Source organism: Panthera onca, chromosome E1, assembly GCF_046562875.1.
Source record: "Panthera onca isolate mPanOnc1 chromosome E1, mPanOnc1 haplotype 2, whole genome shotgun sequence".
Classification (NCBI taxonomy): Eukaryota; Metazoa; Chordata; class Mammalia; order Carnivora; family Felidae; genus Panthera; species Panthera onca.
Window position 1 is genome coordinate 9856893 of NC_138352.1, and position 26158 is coordinate 9883050.

The 26158-nt window shown below is 47.8% G+C and overlaps 1 protein-coding gene across 2 annotated transcripts; it reads right to left on the bottom strand.

Annotated features, from left to right (window-relative positions):
* Window positions 1–1614: 1614 nt before the first annotated feature.
* CD300LF (CD300 molecule like family member f) lies at window positions 1615–24393 on the bottom strand. Of its 2 annotated transcripts, XM_078438180.2 has the most exons (8): window positions 24361–24393; window positions 24099–24249; window positions 14760–15089; window positions 13754–13856; window positions 12159–12271; window positions 11062–11084; window positions 10631–10780; window positions 1615–10139 (listed from the first exon to the last, which is right to left on the bottom strand). In XM_078438180.2, exons 1-8 carry the CDS (start codon window positions 24376–24378, stop codon window positions 9984–9986), a joined length of 1044 nt encoding a protein of 347 aa, XP_078294306.2. In that variant the 5' UTR covers window positions 24379–24393; the 3' UTR covers window positions 1615–9983. The 2 variants fall into 2 exon arrangements, with proteins under 2 accessions (XP_078294306.2, XP_078294305.1); XM_078438179.2 differs by lacking the exons at window positions 11062–11084; window positions 24361–24393 and having other exon boundaries at window positions 24099–24301.
* Window positions 24394–26158: the final 1765 nt, after the last annotated feature.

Genomic DNA, 26158 nt, shown 5'->3' on the forward strand with positions numbered 1-26158 from the left:
TCCCAATCAAAATTGCACCAGCATTCTTCTCGAAACTAGAACAAGCAATCCTAAAATTCATATGGAACCACAAAAGGCCCCGAATAGCCAAAGTAATTTTGAAGAAGAAGACCAAAGCAGGAGGCATCACAATCCCAGACTTTAGCCTCTACTACAAAGCTGTCATCATCAAGACAGCATGGTATTGGCATAAAAACAGACACATAGACCAATGGAATAGAATAGAAACCCCAGAACTAGACCCACAAACGTATGGCCAACTCATCTTTGACAAAGCAGGAAAGAACATCCAATGGAAAAAAGACAGTCTATTTAACAAATGGTGCTGGGAGAACTGGACAGCAACATGCAGAAGGTTGAAACTAGACCACTTTCTCACACCATTCACAAAAATAAACTCAAAATGGATAAAGGACCTGAATGTGAGACAGGAAACCATCAAAACCTTAGAGGAGAAAGCAGGTAAAGACCTCTCTGACCTCAGCCGTAGCAATCTCTTACTCGGCACATCCCCAAAGGCAAGGGAATTAAAAGCAAAAGTGAATTACTGGGACCTTATGAAGATAAAAAGCTTCTGCACAGCAAAGGAAACAACCAACAAAACTAAAAGGCAACCAACGGAATGGGAAAAGATATTTGCAAATGACACATCGGACAAAGGGCTAGTATCCAAAATCTATAAAGAGCTCATCAAACTCCACACCCGAAAAACAAATAACCCAGTGAAGAAATGGGCAGAAAACATGAATAGACACTTCTCTAAAGAAGACATCCGGATGGCCAACAGGCACATGAAAAGATGTTCAACGTCGCTCCTTATCAGGGAAATACAAATCAAAACCACACTCAGATATCACCTCACGCCAGTCAGAGTGGCCAAAATGAAGAAATCAGGAGACTATAGATGCTGGAGAGGATGTGGAGAAACAGGAACCCTCTTGCACTGTTGGTGGGAATGCAAATTGGTGCAGCCGCTCTGGAAAGCAGTGTGGAGGTTCCTCAGAAAATTAAAAATAGACCTACCCTATGACCCAGCAATAGCACTACTAGGAATTTATCCAAGGGATACAGGAGTACTGATGCATAGGGGCACCTGTACCCCAATGTTTATAGCGGCACTCTCAACAATAGCCAAATTATGGAAAGAGCCTAAATGTCCATCAACTGATGAATGGATAAAGAAATTGTGGTTTATATACACAATGGAATACTACGTGGCAATGAGAAAAAATGAAATATGGCCTTTTGTAGCAACATGGATGGAACTGGAGAGTGTGATGCTAAGTGAAATAAGCCATACAGAGAAAGACAGATACCATATGGTTTCACTCTTATGTGGATCCTGAGAAACATAACAGAAACCCATGGGGGAGGGGAAGGAAAAAAAAAAAAAAAAAAAAAAAAGAGGTTAGAGTGGGAGAGAGCCAAACCATTAGAGACTGTTAAAAACTGAGAACAAACTGAGGGTTGATGGGGGGTGGGAGGGAGGGCAGGGTGGGTGATGGGTATTGAGGAGGGCACCTTTTGGGATGAGCACTGGGTGTTGTATGGAAACCAATTTGACAGTAAATTTCATATATTAAAAAATAAAAAAAAATAAAAAAAAAATAAAAAAAAGAAAAGCGAAAATCTTTTGTTAATTCTGAAATGTTGAAGCTTATCAAAAGGTACAGAGAATATCATAACAAAAAGGAAATGCCCATGTATCACCATTCATATTTACTAGATGCTAACATTTGGGGGGCGTCTGGGTGGCTCAATTGGTTAAGCATCTGGCTCTTGATTTCTGCTCAGGTCATGATCTTGTGTTTCATGAGATTGAGCCCCATGCTGGGCTCTGCACTGGTAGCATGGAGCCTGCTTGGGATTCTCTCTCTCTCTCTCTCTCTCTCTCTCTCTCTCTCTCTCCCCTCCTTCCCCACTCGTGCTCTCTCTCTATCTCAAAATAAATACATAAACATTTAAATAAATAAATGCTAACATTTTGCTGTAATAAAGCATTGAAGGAGACTTCTGTGGGTCATGTGGGTGCTAGCCCCGTGAGACTTCTCAGAGATAGCTGGGATCTGCTGGAGGGATATTGGTGGGGACCCAAGGTCCCACAGTGGGAACCAGAAGGTTACTTTGGTTACTTTGGTTACTTTGAAATCACAGGACATAGGCTGTGGCACTTTGGTTAAACTCCGTTAGGCAGAGGAGTCATTGGACCCTGAGAGACATTTCATGATTGTCCAAGGCCACTCAGCAAGTAAAAGACAGAACCCCATCCCCAGGGTGTCTAACCCCAGACCTTGAATTCTTCCCCATTAGCATGCTGGCATGGCCCTCCCTGGACCCCTGGGATTCTCAGGGAAAGGAAGGCTTGAACTGGTAGCTTCCCCTTCTGATGCTGACTTCCTGCCATCCTAGTGCAGCCCTGGTAACAATTTCAGCCTGGCCCAGGACAAACACTAAAGCAGAGTCAATGCCAGTGGGGGACATTCATTCACAATGCAGATTCAAGACTCTGCCTCCAGACCTGCCCAGATGCTATTGGAAAGTAGGCCTACTGCAGTGAATAACCATTAACTGGGTCTCAAGGGCAAAGGAGCCAAGCAACTTTACCCCCTAGGGATTTGCCTCCACCAAATCCAACTGCAGGATAGCAACCCCAGGAAAGCAAGCCTAGACTTACACCAACACCACTCCGGGGAAGCCTCTCCTTCACTTTACCTCCTGTTTCTCCTTCTTCTGTTCTCAGGTCTCACTGTGTTTTAAGATAAAACACTTTACCTCTCCACCCATTCTACTTTGACTTGCCAGGAGTTGGTGGGAGATCACGAGGTCTTTGGGGTTTAGTCCTTCTGCTTTTCTGGCTCATTATTAATCTTGCAAAGGCTGTGTGAAATTTTGAAATGAAGTCATCATCTGAACTTTTGCAACTCTTTCCAATGACCAGTGGGCTGGCACTGGGCACCATGGCTGAGACCAGCGGTTGAGACATTTGCCTCTTTGTCACAGAAACCCTCACTACCCTTGACAGAGGGCAGCATCCTACGTGGGAATGCCAGAAGGAAATTCTATGTGGCTGCTGTCAGAATGGCAAACCAATTGCCAGATTCTTAAATAACATAAAGGCACAAGTGGGCATTGGTTTTATTGGGGGAGAAAAATAATGTTAAAATAAGAAGAGTGGCATCAATTTGTCAGTTTAGTACAGAATACTACATAATGCAGACCAACTCACCTGACCACCTTGCTAATTAACATAAGGCAATGAGAGCGGGTCAAGGGCTGTGTGGGACCCCTAAGCTACCTAATGCTTAGGACTAAGGTAAGGTATGTTTGCTTCCCTCCTTGGAAGGAAAAAAAGAAGCCAAATAATGAGCGACCATTTCTTCAGTAGGGGGGGAGGGCGGGTACATGGGTGTTTGTTTCATTATCCTTTATAACACATACACACATTATATAGACTCATCAAATACTTTATAACTTAAAATGAAGCAATAAGCTAGTAAAAAACAGAATTGAGGACATCTGGCTTTGTATCACAGAAGACAGGAAGGTGATGGAGAGGGATGTGGGAGAAACCCCCCAGGATGGAATTTTTATTCTGGAACCTGTAGGAAACACCTCCTCTCTACTGAAGTAGATATTCTATGACACAAAGGTTTAGAATGTCTCTTCTCTATTCGTGACCCTTAGGAGCAAAGTCTTAACCTCCTCCTTAATTCTGAACTTGTCCTCAGTGATTCCTTCAGCAGGTGAGCATCAATCACCCTTTCTTGTTGCAAGAACCACACGCCCTCAAGACAGGGCCATGTGAGTTTGTGGTCACAGTGGGCTGCTTTGGGAAAGGGGTTGTGCTGAGCAGGCGGAATTGGACTGAGTCAAGGGGCCCTCTTCCCAACGGATGGAGGGCCATGGGGCCCTCATAAACAACAACCTTAGTCAGCATCCAGATGAGTAGGATTACTAGGGGGTTGGGGGGAACCCTAGGCCACAACCCCTGGAATGCAGCAGAGAGAGTTCATGTCCAGAGAACATGTCCAGTGTGAATAAGATCAGTGTCTGCCAGCCCTTAGCCCACATGTGAGCACCATCCTGGACAAAGTATCAGTCAATTTGTAGGCAATTACACACATCATATTGGCAGAAAGCTATCAATTGTCCTTTCTTGGGAAACCTTCCCACTATTCTGGCTTGGGGGTGCTCAAATGTCCATTCTTTTATGAAATTAGGATCATAACCATTTAGTAGAAACTTTCTTCACCAAACCCTCTCTTAACCAAAGATTAGGTTAACCGTAGATTAGATTAGCCAAAACCCTTCAATCTCATGGTCAATCATACACATTGGTTATAATTATGTCAGCTAATTAATCCATGTATAAACTAATCAACTAAAAGTGTAAACAGAAAAGATATTGACCAGTGAAATGAGTGTGAGCAAAAAAACAAAACAAAAAACCCCAGCTATTTCTAAAAAAATAACAGATTGAATGCTTTGGAAAGACTCAATAAAAGCATGTCATTAAAAAAAAAATGCCACCAAATTCAGAATGAGTGAGAAAATTATAAAATATTGGGAGGAAAACCATAAAAACAAAGAAAGGTTTCGCAATCCGATTGCTTCATAAGTGTCTACAATGTCTTGCTCCATGTCCGAGAAACTGGAACAAGGGCTCCAGGACAGTACAACGTGGGCAGAAACACATTGTGCAGAAACAGCAATGAACCCTTCTTTCAAGAGACCCGCAAGTAAACAAAGAAAAAGCTTAGGTCTACATCAGAACACTAGTAAATTACTACACATTTCGATATCTTGAGTAGAAAAGAAGTCCCTTAAAGGAAGCATATATTTCTTTACAATTCCCTCACTTAACCAACAGTTTCAACAATCCGATCAATTACCAATTCCATTTACATTGGAAAAGACTGTACCTACTTGGTAAAATAAAAGGCTGACCACAATAATAGTCCCTCCTAATCTAAAAAAAAAAATTATTGGTGCATGATATCAACTTATTCCAGCAGTCTGGCCTTTCCAAGGCTAAGTGGCTATGAACTCTACTTTCAAGGTGTCATGCAAAGGTAAACTTCAGCGTCACTTCAATCCAACACTTACCCTAATCATGTATTTTGGGGTTTGGGTTTTTTTTTAAATGTTTATTTATTTTTGAGAGAGAGAGACAGAGCACAAGCAGGGGAGGGGCAGAGAGAGAGGGAGACACAGAATCCAAAGCAGGCTCCAGGCTCTGAGCTGTCAGCACAAAGCCTGATGCGGTACTCGGACCCACGAACCGTGAGATTATGACCCGAGCCGAAGTCGAACGCTTAATCAACAGGGAACGCTTAATCAACAGAGCCCCCCAGGCACCCTCCCCCAATCATGTATTTTGAAAGTTACCAGCCCCGTATATTTTTCTCTCTCAATCGACTCTCAAAAAGGCTGCGTCTCCTGAAAGCCAGTAATATGCATACAGTTCTCAAAAGGAGGTTGTCCAAACCCTATAATTTGTGGCATCTTTAAACATTAATAATTCAAAAACCAAAAGAGGGAAACCCCAGCAACTTTAGAACATGCTATAAATAATTAGGCACTCAGTCAAAGCCGAATGGTTAAATATCTTGGAATCTGTCTTAACAGAATGTGCTTTTCTGGAAACCATACAGCAAAAATGGCAAATGTCACTCTCACTCAAACCAGAGGAACTATATCTGAACTTCTTCGCTCTTGCAGTAAAGGCGCTAGTCCGACACCCAAAATCTGCCTTAACAAATTCTTTAAGGAGCAGCCGGATATGGCTGAGACAATACCAGGATACCAATCTATAAACATTATGAAACGGTTTCCTTTCAAACCTCTTACATGTGTTTGCTTCCCCTCTCCCCCCACCACCCCAAGTACTTCCCCCAAGCACTCTCTAAACGTCAGCTCAAGCTTGAACAAATTGGGCTGCAGGCAGGGCAGATCCCTGCAGTCATGACCCAAACCCCAAGACCCCGAATGTTTCCCATGAGGACCACCAGTCAGCTGCAGAATGTAGATTGGACAGGACAGCTTTCCCAGATGTCATGAGCTAGCCAACCCCATCTCTCAGGACATGAGAAGGTCCCTTTTCAGACAGCCACCAACCCAGATGGCTGGAATTTCAGATTAAAACATTATCTCCAGCAATATATCTGACAGACACCTTTTCAGAAGCTTGAATAAGGCAATTAAAAGTGATCAGAGTGGATCTGTCTTTCTAAGTGGATTTACCTTTCCTCAGTTCAGCTAGGCTGCCAGAACTTTCCATCTCCAGCCCATATCTACCGTCAAGATGAAGGCAGAAGCAACCAGATTCCTCCAACGAAATCAAACTGAGCTGAATTCTAAACTTCCCTGGGTTTCTAGATTTGTGTCAGAAGTGCCAGCACACTAATTGGTGTCTGTGATAGATTACCAGAAAAGATGAGTGCCTCACTATCCAGAATAACCATGTACTTATAAGTTCTGTGAGGTGCTGACCGCCTAAAAACTCAGCAATAAAGCCACGTTATGCACAATCGCTAAAATGCACTGGCCCAAGGCTCTCTGTTATTCTTATACTTCGACTCACTCTGGTTTTGCTCTGCTTTGAGCTCTTCCACTTAAAAATCCCTCTGTAGGCACTTCCTGCTCTGTAAATCTCAATATTGGCTGGGTCAGAGGCACCTGGGTGGCTTAGTGGGTTAAGTGTCCAACTTTGCCTCAGGTCATGATCTCGCAGTTCATGAGTTCGAGACCCACGTCGGGCTCTGTGCTGACAACTCAGAGCCTAGAGCCTGCTTCGGATTCTGTGTCTCCCTCTCTCTCTCTGCCCCTCCCCTACTTGCACTGTCTCTGAATTAATTAATTAATTAAAGTAGGCTGGGTCAAAAACAGTCTCACTAACCCAACAAGCTTCAATGACCAGTCCAGTAATATTTAAGTTTGCCCAAGCTCTGCAAATCTCCAGGATGGAACAGTTCTTGAGGTTCTAAGGAATCAATCATCTTTCAGGAAGTGGGAACAGGAGCAGAGAGCCACACATGCTGGGATGGGCATCCACCAAGTCTACCTCCCCCCACACCGCCTGGGGTGTCTGTGGTTGTGGGAAGTCAGGCAACCCCAGGTCATTAATAGCAGCCCCTAAACACTTCTATGGCCCCTGTACCTGTGGGGGCAACTGCCTGTAACCCCAGGCATAGCTCATCATTTCTTCCCAAGCTGTGACTCCTCTCCCTGATGCTTCATCCCAGCCTCCACCAAAAGAGACCTAAGTGAAGTAATAGACCTTTGTCCTGGAGTCAGGAGGAATCATAGGGAATCCTCTTTCCCCTGGCTTCAGGAGGATGAAAGAAATCTCTCCACTTCATGATTCTGGGAGTTTGATCCTGAAATTCCTTGGGCTGCCCAGGTGGCCCTTCCTAGAATGACAGATACTTGCGTCCCTGCTCCTGAAAGCTTGCCCTGTGTTCCCACATCTGGACCATCACATTATTTATTCGTTCAAGGCAACATAAAAACATTCAAGAACCCGCCATGTAGGAGACCTGCTATGCACAGGGGATACAGCAGTAAATGAGACAAAACCCTCACCTCAGGAAGCCTAGAGCCTAGCTGAGAGGGAGAAACAATAAACCCACGTGCCAATAATGAATTTCATAAAGCAGTACCCACTATGAAGGAGGTAAAACAGGGCAATGGGGAGATATTAAGGGTGGTGGCAGGGACTACTGCCATTAGGGTGGTCAGAGAAGGCTGCTCTGGGAGGGGACAATGTGAGCTAAGATGTGATGGTACAAAGAAGCTAACTAGTCTGGGGTGCCTTGGTGGCTCACTCGGTTAAGCGTCCAACTCTTGATTTTGGTTCAGGTCATGATCTCGTGGCTCGTGGGATCAAGACCCAGCACAGAGCCTGGTTGGGATTCTCTCTCTCTCCATCTCTCTCTCTTTACCCCTCTCCCCCCCCCCAGCCCCACACGAGTGTGCTCTTTCTCTCTCTCTGTCTCAACATAAATAAACATTTAAAAAAAGAAGAAGCTAACTAGTCACACATCTGTGGGAAGAACATTCCAGAAAGAAGATACACAGCAATTGTCAATGCCCTGAGAAAACAGCAAGCTTCATCTTGTCAGAAGGACAGTGGCTGGAGCTGGGGTCATAGAGGCAGACAGGGACCCATGTATCCCCTGGACCTCCTGGGCTGCAGAAGAAGCCACCAGAAGGTAATAAGCAGTGAGTGACCACATCTGTGCTTTAAAAAGATCCCTCTGGGGCACCTGGGTGGCTCAGTCAGTTAAGCATTCAACTTTGGTTCAGGTCATGATCTCATGGTTCATAAGTTTGAGCCCCGCATCAGGCTCTGTCCTGACAGTGCAGAGTCTGATTCAGATCCTCTGTTTCCCTCTCTCTCTCCCCCTCCCCAGCTCACACTCTCTCTCAAAAATAAATAAGCATTGGAGTGCCTGGGTGGCTCAGTCAGTGAGACATCGACTTTGGCTCAGGTCATAATCTCTTGATTCATGGGTTCAAGCCCGCATTGGGTTCTGTGCTGACTGCCCAGAGCCTGGAGCCTGCTTTGGATTTCGTGTCTCCCTCCCTCTCTGCCCCTCCCCTGCTTGTGCTCTTTCTCTGTCTCTCAAAAATAAATAAACATCAAAAAAAGTTTAATAAATAAGCATTAAAATTTTTTTTAAAAATAAATGAGCTCAACCACTATTTTAAAATAAATAAATAAAATTAAAAGATCACTCTGACTGCTGGGAGGAGAATGGACTCTGGGGCTGAGAAGGAAAGAAGGACGACAGGCAGGGGACTGGATGGTTGCTTGGACTCGGCTGGTAACCACGGAGACAACGAGCCATGCTGGGACTCAGGACATAGTCTGGAGGGAGGGGTGCCAGGACTCTAATTAGAGACTGGAAGTCCGACACCTGTAAATACTCGCTAACTGTCCCTGTGTGAGTGGCTCACGCACACACCCTCCTCCTTAGACACAGGGCAGGATAGTGGCCCCGACTCCAGACTCTGGAGCCGAAGTGCCCAAGTTCAAATTTCGACTTATCCACTTGCTAACGATAAAACTTGGTAAGTCACTGAACCTCCCTGAACCTTGATTCCTCATCAGTAAAATGGGGGCAATAACAAAGGAGCCCTCATAGGGTTGTTGTGGGGACTCAAAACTAGTTACTGTAGGTAAAGCATTTAGGGAAGGTGCCACATAGCATGTGGATTTCCTGTTGCTGCCGTGACAAATTACCGCACATTTACTGGCTCCGGTAACACAATGCCAATTTATCCTCCTACAATTCTGAAGGCCAGGATTACAAAGTCTATTTCACTGTCCTATAAAGTCAGGGTGTTGGCAGGCTGGTTCCTTCTAGAGGCTCCAAGGGAGAATCCACTGCTTGCCCTTTCTGGCTCCTGGAGGCTGCTGGCCACATCTCTCCAACCTCTGCTTCTGTCATCTGCCACCTTCTCTTCTTGTGACCTTCTTGCTTCCCTCTTACAAGGAGCCTTGTGATTATATTTAGGGCCTACCTGGATAATCCAGAATACTCTCCCTATCTCAAAATCCTCAACTTCACACAGCCGCGTAGCTCCTTTGCCATGTTCCCAGGTTCTGGGGATGGGGACATAGATAACTTTGGGGGCCATTATTCAGCCCACCATATGTGGTAGGCAATAAATAAAGGTTAATTATTACTATTATCATTATCTTTATTACTCCCTTGGCAGCTCCAGAGCCTATCCCTAGGCCCCTCCCAAGTCGTGTGAGAGGAAAAAGGATGTAGAGAGACTCCCGTCTACCTCTCTAGAGTCCCTTGAGACCAGGCCCCGAACCCAGATGGAACTGGAAGTGACGCTAGCTGGACCAGACCAAGGCTTCAGTCACCATTTGGTTCCCATGAAGTGACTGGGGACAGAAAGCAGACAAAACAGGAACATGTTCACAGGCCTTGTGTGGGGTTGGAGAGGGGGGACTGGAGCTTAGGCTAAGGCTTCCTTATGGTGCTATATTCCATGGACTCCTCAGGGTTCCTTCTGGGAACGTGGGTGACGAGGACATCTGTGCTGCTGTAGGTTGGCTCCTGATCCAAAAGCTCCCAAGACAGAGCCGCATAGGAAATGTTCTCCTTCGGAAAGGAGGCCTGCAATAAAGATGCCCAAGGGGTCAGAGAAGCAGGCAGGAGGTTATGCCCATGCATGGAGGAGGCCTTGGATGAGGTGGGGAAACAGAGCCTTCAGGGCTTCTGAAGGCTCCTCCCAGACACTCCAGCTCCTGTCGCCTTCCCTCTGCCAGCTCCCTGAGCTCCAATCACAGCAGAAGACCTTCCCTCAACTCTGAACAAGGGCAGCACCCTTCACAGGGAATTCTAGGTCACAACCTGTCTGGGTTGTGACCCAATCAGCATGAGGGCCATGTCTGATGGGACTCTGCATCCTCCAGTGCCAAGGACTGCTGTAGAGACATGTCCAAAGGCCAAAAGTCTGGGGAGGAGGGAGGTGTGGAGGGGAGCTCCAGAGGCAAGTCTTTCAATGGCTGTGGCTTTGCCCAGCACCCACCCCTCTTCCTCTGTGCCCACATGGGCAGGAGAAAGCCTATCTGGCTCCAAGGCCCACAGCAGCCCCAGGTACACACCATGGTGACATAATCCACTTCCTGCTGGTTTTCCAGGGCAGAGGAGGAGGGCTTTGTGCAGGCCTTCTTCTGGGAGGAGCCGTGGGAGGTTCCGGTTGGCTGTAGGGTCAGGTTTGCATAGCAGAGGTCCCCCTCCAGCGGCTGCATCACCTGGGAGAGGAAGTTGGTCGTCTTCCACAGAGGGTTACGGGGCCAAGCTTCCCTGGGCCCGCCTCTCCCAGCTTCCTCTGCAGCCCCCATGCCTACCCCCTTCCCGCCCTCCCCCCGTCTGTCTGTTTCCAGCATCCCATCCTCCCAGGCTCTGCAGCTGGGCCGTGAGCACAAGGACACGGTTTGTCTGATAGGTTTGGACAACAGCGCTCCGGGGACAATGAGGAAAGAGAGGAAGGCGCGATCTGGTGTCTCTGATCTGACCTCAGAAGCTCTCTTACCTGCCCTGGGGATGGCTCAGCAGCTAAAAGACAAAAACAATCAAAATCAGAAAGCCCGTCTCCAGACTCACAGGGCCCCCGGGTCTGGGGAAGAGAAATCTGGAAGATAAGAGGTGGATTCAGCTCCAGACTCAGACACGTGAGACCTGGTTCCAATTCTGACTCCTCAGATGACACACTCTGTGACATTGGTCACTACCTCTCCAAGCTGCCCCTTCTCCACCTGAGAAATAAGGAGAAGACCTCGCCAATCTTCCCCACATCGAGGAACTGTCATCAGCTGATCTGGTGGCCCTGCCAGCCCTTGGTGCCCGTGTGGTTAAGTTTCCTGCTGGGCAGTTGCAGGCACATATAACTTCTGCCGGAAGTCCTGCCCGAGATGCCCCCGGGTCTCCACCATCATCCATCATTCGGAAGTCAACTCAAAGTCATGCCTGCCTTCCCAGCTACCCCGGGTGCCGAACCCCTCCCTCCCCAGCTCCATGGCCCTTGATTTAGGTCTGTCTCGTCTCCTGTGATCCACCCAATTCCGGTTAGTCTTTGAGTGGGCCAGGGGCTGCTGGGCAGCTGAGCCCATCCCTTCCTTGCATTTCCAGTTGCTTGGCTGTGCCTGGTACACGGGTGCCCCATGCAGGCTGCCCTCTGAGTGGGGTGCAGGAGCTAGGTCAGAACCTTATGGACCAGCTTTCAGTGCTGGTGGTTCCTATTTCTCTCTGCCCCTTGGCCTCTACCCCTGATTCTCCCCCCACCCCAACCCCACCCCCATTAGAGGCAACAAAGAAACAGGTTCTTTTCTCCTGGTTCTTAGTTTCAAAAGCCTAGATACTCAGGAGCACAGAAACTTAAAACTTAGGCCCCAGACATACATCTAGGAGAAAAGCAGTGCTCCCCGCCCCTCGCCTTGACTACAAGAGTCCCCAGGCTATGGCAGGAGTGGGGGGACTGGAGAGCACCCCAGGAGACCTCGGGTCCTTGTGGGTTCTGAGAGGGGAGGGGTGCATTTACCCTGAGAATGTGGAGGCAGAACCAGCCATCGGCTCCCCCCACCCCGCCCCCCGCCCAGCCCCAGCTCAGCACCAGCGGCTGAGTCTGATCACCTTTCTTCTGCTGCTTCATCATTCTCAAAGCCAAGAGTGAGGCCGCCACCAGGAGAAGCAGCAACACAGCAAAGATGAGGGGAAGCAGGATGCTGAGGTTAATGGAGTCAGCACTGGAAACAACAGAAAGACACCATGCGCCCCGGCCTGCCTCCTGCTTCTGGGCCTTGCCCCAGCTGCCTGGAAGCCAGGAAGGCCAACACCTTTTGACCTGGAGGACTGTGATTTCCAGCCTGGGAATCCCACTCCTGAGTGCCCTCAGAGATGGTAAAAAAATTTTTAAAAAAATTTAAGGAGAGGAGGGTTCCACAGGGTTTCAGTGGGTCCAGACACCTAATGGAAACTATATGGCAATGAGCTCTGGAAAGGTCTCCCTGCTTCTACGCTTGTCCTGCTATACTGGATCAAATAGTGTCCCCCACCCCCACAATTCATGTTCATTCCCAACCTGTGAAGGTGACCTATTTGGAAATAAGATTTTTGCAGATGTAATCAAGTCTAAATGAGGTCATACTGGATTAGGATGGGCCCTCATCCAATGGCTGGTGTCCTTACAAAAGGGAAATCTAGCCACACACAGGTATGCACAGGAAGACCCTGTGACAACAGAGGCAGAAATTGGGTTAATGCTCCCACAAGCCAAGGAGCCCCCCAGATGGCTGGCAAACACCAGAAGCTGGGAGATTGGCATGGGACTGCTTCTCCCTTTGAGCCCCAAGAAGAGGCCAACCCTGAGGCACCTTGATCTCATCCTTCTGGCCTCCAGAACAGTGGGAAAATAAATGTCTGTTGTTTCAGTGGCCCAGGATATGGTGCTTTGTCATGGCATCCTGAGCAAACTCATACAAAGACTATCTCTTATTTGTCACTAGTCACAGAATTTGTAGAATGAATTCATTCTACATGAGTGGGGCGGGGAGAGAGAGAGGGAGGGAGGGAGAGAGAATCCCAAGCCGACGCCATGCTGTCAGCTCAGAGCCCAATGCAGGGCTTGATCTCACGAACTACGGGATCATGACCTGAACAGAAACCAAGAATCAGACGCTTAACCACTCAGGCGCCCTGTTAGCTATTACTTATTAAAAGAAGGTTAGTAGAAAGAAACTTTTGAAACAGAAGGCAAATGGGAGAGAGAAAAAGAAGGGATTCCAGGCGAGAGTAGACAGATTGGAGACCTCCCATTCGGATTCTACAGGAAGGCCAGGCAAAAGGAGATCAGCCTATCTAGAAACAAGGTCAAGAGGGCATAGGAGGAATTGGAAAGAGGCCTCTCAACTTCTAGAAAGCCACTTTGGCTGCACTGGCCAGGCAGGCTACTAAGAAGCATGAGAGAGACTGTTTCTTCCTCTATAAAATGGGAACATGTGTACCTGCCTACTCCTCCTCGTGAGTAGGGTCAAAGAATTAAGAGACAATGGACAAGAAAGCCCTCTGTGAGCTGTCAGGTGCTCCTGAGATGGGACAAATCATCAATACCACTGTTCTTGCCATAACGGTAATTAGGGGAACCCTAGGACTGCAAAGTGTACCCCCCCCCCATTGGAAGAGTTCAAACCAAGCAGACCACAGGAAACAGCACACCGGAACTGGCTTACCTGCCATCGTAGTGGTGGCTGGTCATAGTCGAGGGGCCTTTGGTCTCTGCTGGCGTTGTGGACATGTGGGCATTTGAGCTGGTGGTTGACACTGTAGTTGGTGCTAGGCATAGACCAGATTATACACTATTCAGCCTGCTAACCTGCCCACAGCCCTGCACATGGCTCTGAGCCCAGGGGGAGCCTGGAGCTGGGCCGTGGGAAGGGAAGGGCCTATAGCCTAGACCGCTCTTTTCTCCCTGACCCCTAGGATACTCAGCCTCAGAGGCAGGCAGGACTGGGTACAGGTCCAGGGAGGATGTTGAGCAGGCCCTGGAAGGATTAGAGGGGGCCTAGTGTTACCTCAGGACAAAGGCAGCTGGAATTCAGCTGGACTTTAAACATTCACACTGCCTATGACAAGGCCTTTGCCAATGCCTTCCCCAATCTTATTTATTCAAAAAGGACAGGAGCAGAATTAAACAGCTTTTTCACTGTGGAGGCCATTCTGAACCTCAGGAATCAACTACACCACCACGACTATGCTGGGGCCCTTCCCCCTGAGAGTGGCACGGAACAGAGCAAGGGAATAGCCGCTATGAAGTCCCGGCCCTAAACTCCAGAAAGAGCAGGGACTCAGGGTACCAGAAGTCCAGGGAAGCATTGGCAGGAATTGGGGTCTCTGGGTCCCCTGGAAGGAGGTCCCTTTGTCCTATGGGCTGAAACTGGAACCATCAGCTTGATCTCTGTTAGCAATAGACTCAGGCACGGAGCCGTGCAGAGAAAACACATGCCCAGACAAGCTCAATCCCATCCTGGAGGAGAAGCTGGGAGCCAAGAGAGCATCTAAGAGAAGCCCTGTCCCTCTCAACCCCAAGGGGTCAGTCGGGTTCTCAGAGAGCTCAGGACTCAACCACCCTGTGTGACAGTTCACTCTGAGTGATACTGAAGTCACTGGAGAGGAACCTTAGAGCCCAGGACAGACTGGGCCCTGAAGGCACACAGCCACACTTACACATACTCTTACCTGGGTGGACGGTCACTTTGACTTTGACCCCAAGGTCAATTCCATATCTCTCAATCCCACACCAGTAAATATTTGCATCAGTTTGCTTGAGCTTCTCCATGGTCACAGTGAAAATGAGGTTTTTCTGATTGTCCTTGATGGACACATTTTTTCTCTGTACCTCCTGCTCTGACCCATTGGTTTTAACAAGGATATGGCAGTTTCCCCAGTTGGCTCCTCGACACCACCACTTCTTGCTGTTTTTCCACTTTTGTACATAGTGACACTGCACCGTCAGTGAGCCCCCCACCAGGCCTCTGACTGCTTCTGGACCCGAGATATCAGATGAGCCTGGAAAACACAAATCCATGTGCCTGTCACCGCCCCATCTCACCTCCTGAGGAAGAGCCACAGCCTCCTGCATCACAAATGATTCCAATAAACCCAAGGACCTCATGAGTTGAATAACAGTCAAAGAAGGAATAGACCTTCCACAACACAGATCTTTGTCCTTCAAAACTCCACTGGGTCAAATCCATCATAGAAATCACCTAAGAGCACAACTACAGATCTCAAAGAATCAAAAATGTCAACACTGAGCAATGACAGCTTCCTATAGTCCACCCCACCCCCTTCCCGTGGCCAAAGTCATCTGGAGAGCAAATGACTGAACGAAAGCAAGACCCCAGTATATTTTGGCCCACTCTCCTCATGCAAGATGTGGGCTCTGTGGTTTCAGACCTTTTAATTTTTCTAGAGTAACCAGGAATCTGGATTTTATATGGAACCTCTCCATTTTAAAACACTGGCTTGGGGCGCCTGAGTGGCTCAGTCAGTTAAGCATCCGACTCTTAATTTTGGCTCAGGTCACGATTTCACAGTTCACGAGTCCAAGCCCTATGTCAGGCTCTGTGCTGACAGTTCAGAGCCTGGAGCCTGCTTCAGATTCTGTGTCTCCCTCTCTTTCTGCCCCTCTCCACTCGCACTCTGTCTCTGTCTCTCTCTCAAAAATAAATACACATTACAATTTTTTTAAAAATAAAAATTGAGATATAATTCACATATCATGAATTTTACTCTTAATTTTTTTTGAGTGAAGGGGGAGAGAGAGAGAGGGAGAGAGAGAAGCAGGGCTTACCCAAAGCTGGGCTCGTGCTCACCCGACGTGGGGCTCAATCTCACAAACTGTGAAATCGTGACCTGAGCCAAAGTCAGAGACTTAACCAACTGAGCCACCCAGGCACCCTTTACTCTTAATTTTAAATCATCTACTCTGGTGTTTTGGGGATATTCACAGAGCTTTGCAACCATCACCTCTAATTCCAGAACATTTTCATCACCTCAGAAGAAACACTGTACCTGGTATTTGCTCCTTCGGTAGAACTAGTCTACGTTCTGTCTATAGACTTCTCTACTCTGAAGTCCACATTTCGTATAAATGTAGTCATACAATGTATGGCCTTTTGTGTCTGGTTTCTTTCACTTAGTGTAATGTTTTTAAGGCTCGTCCATGGTATAGCCTATGCAGGCACTTCATTCCATGGTAGGGATAGGCACACAGTGTTTATCTGTTCATCAATTGATGACACTTGGGTTGTTTTCCCTTTTGGGCTATTATGAATAATGCTGCTGTGAACATTGATGTACTATTGGTATTTGCCTAGAGATAGGTTTTCAACTCTCTGGAGTATAATATACCATAGGAGATTTAAAAAAAAAAAAAAAGTGGGGAAGGGGACAGTTTTGCACAAGTGTTGCTGGACCCTTTCACCTCTCCACATGCTCCAAGTAGGTAAAGATAGGGAGACTAAGAAGGTCAACACAAAATAGCAAATCACTTCTTAAACTAGAGGAAATTAGAAGTCTTTATAAAATCTCTGAATGAAAAGGGGAGCCTGGGTGGCTCAGTCAGTGAAACATCCAACTTCAGTTCAGGCCTTGATCTCCCGGTTCGGGGGTTTGAACCAAGCGTCAGGCTCTGTGCTGATGGCTCAGAGCCTGGATCCTGCTTCAGATCCTGTGTCTCCTCTCTCTGCCCCTACCCCGCTGGTGCTCTGACTCTCAAAAATAAATAAATGTTTAAAAAAATGTAAAAATGTCTGAATGAAAGGGGGCACTTTCTAAATTAAAAAATTAAATTTTCATCACAGAGGAGTCAGTAAATCTGACCACATATTAAAAAATGTAACACTTGGACATACCAGAAAACAGACTGAATGGAGGCAAAGAACACACTGCAAGAAATATTTGAAACAAATAATGTAGAAAAGGATTAAGTCATTTTTTTAAAAGAATATATAGGGGTGCTTGGGTGGCTCAGTCAGTTGAGCATCCAACTCTTGATTTTGACTCAGGTCATGATCCCAGGATTGTGAGTTCGAGCCCCACATCGGGCTATCTGCTGTAAGCACAGAGCCCACTCTGGATCCTCTGTCCCCCTCTGTCTCAAAAAAAAGTAAACATTATAAAAAAAATTGATAAGGGGCAAGAAAAGGCAAGTCACAAAGAGGAAATTCAAATGGATAGTAAAATTGGAAATGTTCAATTAAAATATCTAGCAAATGAAAACTTTTTTTTTTTTGCAAATGAAAACATCTTAAAGTGATGTCATTTTCATATAAAATCAACCAAGTTTTTGTGACTACTATGTTGCTGACATGGGTGATGTGGAATGGATATTCAGACACTCAGAGAAGCTGCTGGGAGGTATGTCACCAGTTCAACCATTACAGAAAGTAATATGGCAATTATGTAGCAAAATAATCATGCCCTTTGCTCCACTGATTATATGTCTAGGATTTGACAGAGAAGCTAACAAAAATATATGCGCCAAGGGATGCCTGGGTGGCTCAGTCAGCGGAGCATCCAACTCTTGATTTCTCCAACTCTTGATTTCAGCTCAGGTCACGATCCCAGGGTCATGGGCTTGAGCCTCACATTGGGCTTGGAGTGTACTTAAGATTCTCTCTCTCTCTCTCCCTCTTCCCATCTTTTCTGCTCGCTTGCTCTCTCTGTAAAATTAAATTTAAAAATTTGGGGGGCACATGGGTGGTTCAGTCGGTTAGGTGTCCGACTCTTGGTTTCAGCCTAGATCGTGAACTCGAGGTTTGTGAGTTGGAGCCCCATGTCAGACTCTGTGCTGACAGTGCAGAAGCTGCTTGGAATGTTCTCTCTCCCTGTCTCTCTGCCCCTCCCCCACTCGCTCTCTCTGTCTCTCTCTCAAAATAAATAAACTTAAAAATATTTTATTAAAAAAATTTTTTAAATTTATGCACCAAGATTCATTACGTAATTATTTAAATAGCAAAAATAAAGGAAACAAGGTTAACATCCACCAACTGGGAAAATAAATATTCAATAAAATGTAATGCAGACACTGATAATTTGCTTAGAAATACTGTTAACTGTGTGGAAAATCCTCCTACAAAATTAAAATGGATTTTTAAATCTCATATACACTATAGATGCTGGAGAGGATGTGGAGAAACGGGAACCCTCTTGCACTGTTGGTGGGAATGCAAATTGGTGCAGCCGCTCTGGAAAGCAGTGTGGAGGTTCCTCAGAAAATTAAAAATAGACCTACCCTATGACCCAGCAATAGCACTGCTAGGAATTTATCCAAGGGATACAGGAGTACTGATGCATAGGGGCACTTGTACCCCAATGTTTATAGCAGCACTCTCAACAATAGCCAAATTATGGAAAGAGCCTAAATGTCCATCAACTGATGAATGGATAAAGAAATTGTGGTTTATATACACAATGGAATACTACGTGGCAAGGAGAAAGAATGAAATATGGCCTTTTGTAGCAACGTGGATGGAACTGGAGAGTGTGATGCTAAGTGAAATAAGCCATACAGAGAAAGACAGATACCATATGGTTTCACTCTTATGTGGATCCTGAGAAACTTAACAGAAATCCATGGGGAAGGGGAAGGAAAAAAAAAAAAAAAAAAAAGAGGTTAGAGTGGGAGAGAGCCAAAGCATAAGAGACTGTTAAAAACTGAGAACAAACTGAGGGTTGATGGGGGGGGGGAGGGAGGAGAGGGTGGGTGATGGGTATTGAGGAGGGCACCTTTTGGGATGAGCACTGGGTGTTGTATGGAAACCAATTTGACAATAAATTTCATATATTAAAATAAATAAATAAATAAATAAATCTCATATACAGTATAATCTCAACTAACTTTTTAAATATGCACAGAAAAAAAAGATTGAAGGGAAATAAGTTAAAATGTTAAATTAACATTGGATTGGAGAGCCTGGGTGGCTCAGTAGGTTAAGCATCCGGCTTCAACACAGATCTCGTGGTTCATGGGTTCAAGCCCCACATCGAGCTCTGTGCTGACAGCTTAGAGCCTGGAACCTGCTTTGCATTCTGTGTCTCCCTCTCTCTCTCTGCCCCTCCCCTGCTTGCCCTCTGTCTCTCTCTCAAAAAATAAATAAATATTTTTTAAAAATTAGCATTGGGTTGCCTTGGGCATTAAGATCAGGGACATAGGGTTTTTTATTTTTCCTAATTCTTCTTTTTTTTCTGTACTTCCCTAAGTATCCACAATGAGCATTTATTACTTTCAAAATGATTGGGAAAAAAATAATGCCTGGACAGGGCTGTTTCATGGCGTGGTAAGCAGAATAATGGCTCCCAAAGGATGTCTACATCCTAATCTCCAGAGCCTGTAAAATATGTTCAATCTCACGTGGCAAAAGGGGACTTTGTAGATGTGGTTAAATAAAGGATCTTGTGATGGAGAGATTATACTGGAGTATCTGGGTGGGCCCAAATCATCACAAAGATCTGTATCAGAGGGGGCGCCTGGGTGGCTCAGTCAGTTAAGCGTCCAACTCCAGCTCAGGTCATGATCTCGCAGTTTGTGGGCTCGAGCCTGCGTCAGGCTCTATGCTGACAGCTCGGAGCCTGGAGCCCGCTGCGGATTCCCTGTCTGTCTCTGTCTCTCTCTCTCTCTCTTCCCCTGCCCCACTCATGCACGCTCTCTCTCTCTCTCTCGCTCTCTCTCTCTCAAAAGTAACTAAACATTAAAATTTTTTTTTTAAAAAAAGCTCCCTGTCAGAGGGAAGCAGGAGGGCCAGGGCCAGAGGAGAAGGGACATTGAAGACTGATGTGGGGCCACACACCAAAGACACAGCAGCCTCTGGAAAAGTCAAGGAATCTGATTCCCTCCCAAAGCCACCCGAAAGAATGAAGCCCCGTTGACCTTTTTAGACTCTGACTTCCAGACTCTAACACTATAAATCTGTGTTGTTTTAAGTCACTAAGTTTGCGGTAATTTATCTGGCAGCCTTAGGAAACTGATAAGGTGGCATTAGCCTATCTCACCTGAGCACTGGTGTTGGACCTGACATTTGAACTGTCTGTTCCACTCGCTTCTTAGAACCGTCTGTCCCGGCGCCCCCTCCCCACCAACCTCGGCAGAGCTCCCGCCCTGCTGTCTGAAGCCTCCCGGCGCAGAAGGCACCCCTGAGGCCCACGGAGCAGCATCCTCAGCAGACATGGTTACTCGCAGACTAGCTGACGGGGAGTAGTCCCAGATGAGGAAGAAGCTGGGCCCCAGAGGGAAGTGACAGCTTCACCATCAGTGAGTGGCGGGACTGGACCCCTGCGCCCACACAGCACAGGACATCAGCCAGTCTCCACTCTGGGCCCCGCACACCTGAGTCTTGTCCACTGTCTGCCACCACTCATGGCGAGGCTGAAGTTGGACAAAAGGGCTAACTTTTCTCTGAAGATATAGGGTAATTAAAAATCCCTTCCTTTCTCATACAAAGTAGTCTGCAAAGTCCAATGGGATACCCTGCTTCGTAGTTGTTTCTTGTATGCCTTTAAAACAATAAACTCTTTATTTTTTTTTAATGATTTTTTTTTGAGAGAGAGAGAGAGAGAGAGAAAGAGAGAGAGAGCAGGGGAGGGGCAGAGAGAGGGAAACAGAGAATCCCAAGCAGGCTCCACCCTGTCGGGGCAGAGCCAGACGCAGGTTCATGAACCTCAAGATCATGACCCGAGGGGAAGTCGGATGCCTAACCCACTGAGCCACCCCGGGCGCCCCAACAATAAACTCTTCAGAAATGGGAAGTGGTGAGGGGTAAAACGGTAGCTTGTTATGGCGAGTTCCGTGGGAGAGGCTGGTGAAGGGGGACAAAGCTTCACAGCGCCCACCAGGTGGCTGCTTGGCACCCAGCTGTGCCTGCGGGCTTCCAACCGCTGTTCCCACTCTGCCTTGGTCACGCGCTCCCAAGCGCGTGCACGTGCGTGCACACGCGCACCAGCCCTACTCTCACATCTGCTCACCAACCTCCCCTGTTTCCAGAGGTCGGGGAGAGGAAGAAGCAGTCTTTTCTGCGCATTCGCTGCCCTGCTGATTTGCCTCCTAAGGGCGCATCCAACGTGGGCCTTCTCCATTCCTACGACCCACCCCCAGCTCTGCCTTTACCAGCCTTGTGGTCCTGGACGCGTCACGTTCCTCCCCCACGACTCTTCTGCCAGACAGAATGATAGCCTCCCAATCTGCCCCACGGCGCTGTTGTGAAGCACATGACCAAGCCACATGACCCGTCTGTTCCTCACACCTGCCCAGGCCAGACTCAAGTCCCTGTCACAGACTTCAAGCTTGCTGTTCCCTGTGCCTGAAAAGCTGCCCCCGGATCCTTCTCGTCCCCCAGGCGTCTGCTCAGCCCTCTTTTCGCAGAGGCTCCTTGCAGCCCATCTACAGCACCACCTCCCCCCTCTCCGAGTCTCTCTGCGTCGGGTCACCTAGCTCGGCTCTCCGCTGAGCACACACCGCTTCTTGGAGGCATCATTTTCATTTCTCCAACTGATGGAACGGATGATCAAATTCGGCCATGAAAAAGAATCACAAATCACAAAGGGGCCTCCAATTGCCGTGAACACCCGTTAGAGCCTCAGATGCACACAATGCCTCAGGCTACCTGGAGATTTTCCTCGGGAGATCTACTGCTCCCGATTCTTCCCTCTGCTCCTCGACAGGTGGTTCACCTCCCATACAATTCACTCTTTTCAAGGGTACCACTCAGCGGTTCTTGGGGCATTCACAGAGCTGTGCTACCATTGCCACATCTAATTCCAGGGCATTTTTATCACCCCAAAAAGAAACCCCTTACTCTTACCACACACACGCCCTTCCTCCTCCCCCCGCCCAGCCCCTGGCAGCCACTAATCTCCTTTCTGTCTCTATGAATTTAGGTATTTTGGAAATTCCATAGGAATGGAATCATATAATATATGGCCTTTTGCATCTGGATTCTTTCACTTGGCCTGATGTTTTCAAGGTTCATCTGTGTTATAGCGTGTATCAGTATTCATTTGTTTTTATGGCCGAATAATGTTCCATTGTACTGGTATGACACGTTTTATTTATTCATCCATCAGTTGGTATACATTTAGGTCGTTTCCAGCTTTTAACGATTATGAATAATGTTGTCATGAACGTTCGCATTTGTATACACCCGGGACGGAATTGCTGGGTCATGTGGCAACCACATGTTTAACATTTTGAGGACTGTCACATTGTTTTCCAAAGTAGCTGCACCATTTTACATTCTCATGAGCAATGTATGTGCTCTCCAATTAATGTGAAGCGTCTCGAATGTTCAGTTCTATGAAAAAGAAATATGGAGGGTGGGGTACAGCAATCATATTTGCCCCCTCCATGGGATACATTCAGTCACTCAACTAATAGTTACTATTTTTCTGATCTGTAGATGGTATGGTTTCAGGCCCAAAAATCTCTGCCTTCCTGAAGTTTGTTTTCTCAAGGTGGGGGAAGGAAGAGTCAAACAGTGGAGAAAGATAATGCAAGGGAATTGCAATTTTAATGAGGTTTGTTATTAATGAAGGCTTCAGTGAGAATCAGAGACATGCAGGGTGCGAGGGACTGGAGCCTGAGGCTATCTGAGGAAGAGCATTCTGGGCAGGGAGAACCGCAAGTGCAAAGGCCCTGAGGCAGCAGTGTACCTAGCACATTCAAAGAACATCTAAGAGGCCGGTGCAGCTGCAGTGGGTTGAGCCGAAGCAGCAGAGTAGAAGCAGAGATTGGAGAGGTGGGGAGGTGAGAGAACCAGGGGCTGCACCGTGTAGCTTCTAGAAGGACTCTGTATTTTTACTCTGAGTAGGATGGAAGGTCATTGGAGGGTCTCGACCAGAGGAAAGACAGGATCTGGCTTGCATTTGCCAAGGATCATTATAGGATAGGACAGAAGAGATGTGTGACCCCGGGTTTCGCCCCAGCACCTAGAAAAGATGGAATTGCCAAACATAAAGATGGGAGAGAAAGGAATTCGAGGGGGGAAAATATGCTCAGGTCACATTTGAAATGTCAACATCTTAGTGAAGATGTGGAATGGGCAGTTAATTAAAAGATTCTGGGGCCCAGGGTGATGTATGCTAGCAATAAAAAATTGGGCATCATCGGGGTAGAGGTGGTATTTAAGCCAAGAGAGGAGAGGGAGGGGCTCCCGAGAGAGAGGCCCAACACCAAGCCCTCTGGCCTCCAGCATTTCCATGTCAAGAAAACCCCCACCATTTTCTTTTCTTTTCTTTTTTTTTTTTTTTTTAGTGTTTACTTATTTTTGAGAAGGAGAGACAGCGCTTGAGCGGGGGAGGGGCAGAGAGAGAGGGAAACACAGAATCCGAAGCCGGCTCCAGGCTCCGAGCCGTCAGCACAGAGCCCCCGATGTGGGGCTGGAACTCACAAACCATGAGGTCATGACCCGAGCCGAAGTTGGACACTTAACCGACTGAGCCACCCAGGTGCCCCCACCCTTAATTTTTAATCAAAATGTTACCCATCAATTTACAGTTTCCTTCCGCCCTCCGACTCAGCCCCTCAGTAACTTCTGCTGTTTCCTTCTACCCGAAATGCCTAGAACCACCTCTCCCTCCCTGTCTGCCCAACGCCCCGCTTTCCTTCCTCCAAAGCCCCCTCCACTCTCCCTTCTTTCCTCCCCCGTAACACATTCTCAAAAGGGAGAGTCCAGGAGCAAGTGTTCGCCGGCTCTCCCGAGCCACCAGGGCCCCTCTGCTTCTCTGGGACCAGAGGGGCCCATCAGTCTGTGCATCTGGAATTATCAGCCCCCGGGTGGTCAGGAATTATGCCTTTTCTGCCTTGTGCCGGGTTCCTTTATGAAGGCACCCTTGACATTTCCACACTGGCAACGGTGGGCACCAAAACCCCGGGAGAGGAATAGAGCAGATGACACACACAGACTCACTGCTTGGAGAATCTCCTTAGAATGGAGCCTGCTTCTCAGCGGGACCGCTTGCTGGGCCCCCTCCTTCCTGCCCCAGAAGCTCTTCTCTAGCACAGACCCAGGCCCCGCTCACCTGCAAGCTGGAAAAGGAAGAGCAAGAACAGGAACCCGTGCATCTTGTCTTTGCCCGGGCCCCCTTTGGTGGAGCCAGTCAGCTCCGACTCAGCTCCCGCATCTTCCAACCCTTCTGCTTTCTCTCGTTCTTGCACTTCCTCCTTTGGCCACTTCCCACCAGTGAATAAGCAAAAAGCAGAAGGAGGTAGAACAGATGAGATCTCAAGGCAACGAGCAATGAAACAAGTCACAGTGATCATAAGCAAGCTTTTGAGAAATACCTTCCTGTCTGCAACCATGACGGGGTCTCTAAAAAAGAGGACTCAGCCACTCCTTCTAGGCCTTGCGGAAATTTGCAGACCTGGACCCCACAGGTCGGGCTGGTTCTTACCCAATGCTTCTCCTCTGGCGAGAAGACTGGGCGGAGGGAACGCAGCTCCATCCCGGAGGCCTTGGAGAGCCAAGGCTGAGGGATACAATGCCAGAAACATGGAATTTCAGATGCAGTCTTGGGAGCCCAGGAGCTCAGCTGTGGGGGAGGTTGGGCCAAAGCCCAAAAGCCAGAGGAGAAATTCTAGACCAGAGATTGGAATGAGGGGGTGGAGGGTATCAAACCCCAGACTTCAAAGAAAAGGGTTCAAAGAGTCGGGGGATGTGAGCAGGGAACTCACGGTCCGATGGGCAAGAGGGGCCTCTGTCCTCAGAACATACTGGAAACTCTCTGCTGTGCCCCAGACCACCAAGTGAGAGCTTGTGGATATTGATACCAGCCTGACCCCTCCAGACACTTGTCAGTTCTACCAGGGGCTCCTTCCTGAAGAAAGTGGCTCATTGCTCATGGCTATTACCCCCTCGCTCCGCACCCCCCACCTTACAATAACGACCTGTGGAAGTAGGAAGAAGGGCAACACCAACTTTGCCTGCCTTACTCCTTCTTCCTGACAATTTTATGTCCGTCCCCCATCCTCCCCATCAGGATCCCAGCAGGCCCTGGGGTGGAGCCCAGATGCTAGGAACCCATAGGGCCCTTTCTCATACCCCTGCTCCCGGAGCCACTTTTGCTCTGTGTCACGCATACCCTGTGACATCTTGAGAAGCGAGGGAGTCCCAAGGAGGGACATAAGCCCCTCTCACCCTGATCAGGAAGGAGCAGGTACGCAGGAGGCTTGTTTGCGTAGAAAAATACTCCAGCTGATAAGCCGAGCTTTTCCAGGATGTGGCCAGAGACAGCCTTTCACTTTACATATCTCCAAACTAAGATCAACAATCCTGAGTGAGGGCTCGGGTCAGTCCTCTGTCCCCACTGCTCGACAAGCCCGTTCTCTGCCCAGGGCACTGTACAGTTATGCTGAGAGACATTGGCCTCTGCAAACACGGACACTATTCGTCTTCCAGGGGAAATGACTGAGGAATTAAGCAAGTTGGGCCAGTCCTGGAAAAGAGGGGGGCAGATGTTTGGAGAGTTGTGGGTAACCTTTCCCTTCTTGGGCATATTCGGTAAGGAGCGACCAGCATCTGAGGTGCTCCAAATTCTGCCTGCGGCCTGGCCCTGGCTCCTGGGCCCAGCTTACCCAAGAAGGATTTCCTTTTGCATCAAGAACAAAGGAGCGCCTGGGTGGCTCAGTCGGTTGAGCAGCCGACTTTGGCTCAGGTCATGATCTCACGGTTTGTGGGTTAGAGTCCCGCATCAGGCTCTGTGCTGACACCTTGGAGCCCGGAGCCTGCTTCGGGTTCTGGGTCTCCCTCTCTCTCTGCCCCTCCCCCCACTCACACTCCGTCTCTCTCCCCTTCAAAAATAAATAAACATTAAAAAAAAAATTAAGAACAGAGAATTATCTGAGTGTCTCTGAGTGGTGGCAAGACTGCTCCTCTAAACAAATGTCTCTGGGGACTCCAGGACAGTCAGGCTGTTCTGGGGACCCAGCATCCTCAAAGAGATACTGGAGGCCCTAGTCCCAGCTTGGCCATTGACTTCTGCATGAGTCAGTTCCCTCCGCGGGCTTCCACGTTCCCATCTATGAAAGAAAGGATTGAGTAGATCATCTGAGGCTCCCTTGCCCTAAAAGTACCTGTGTGTGT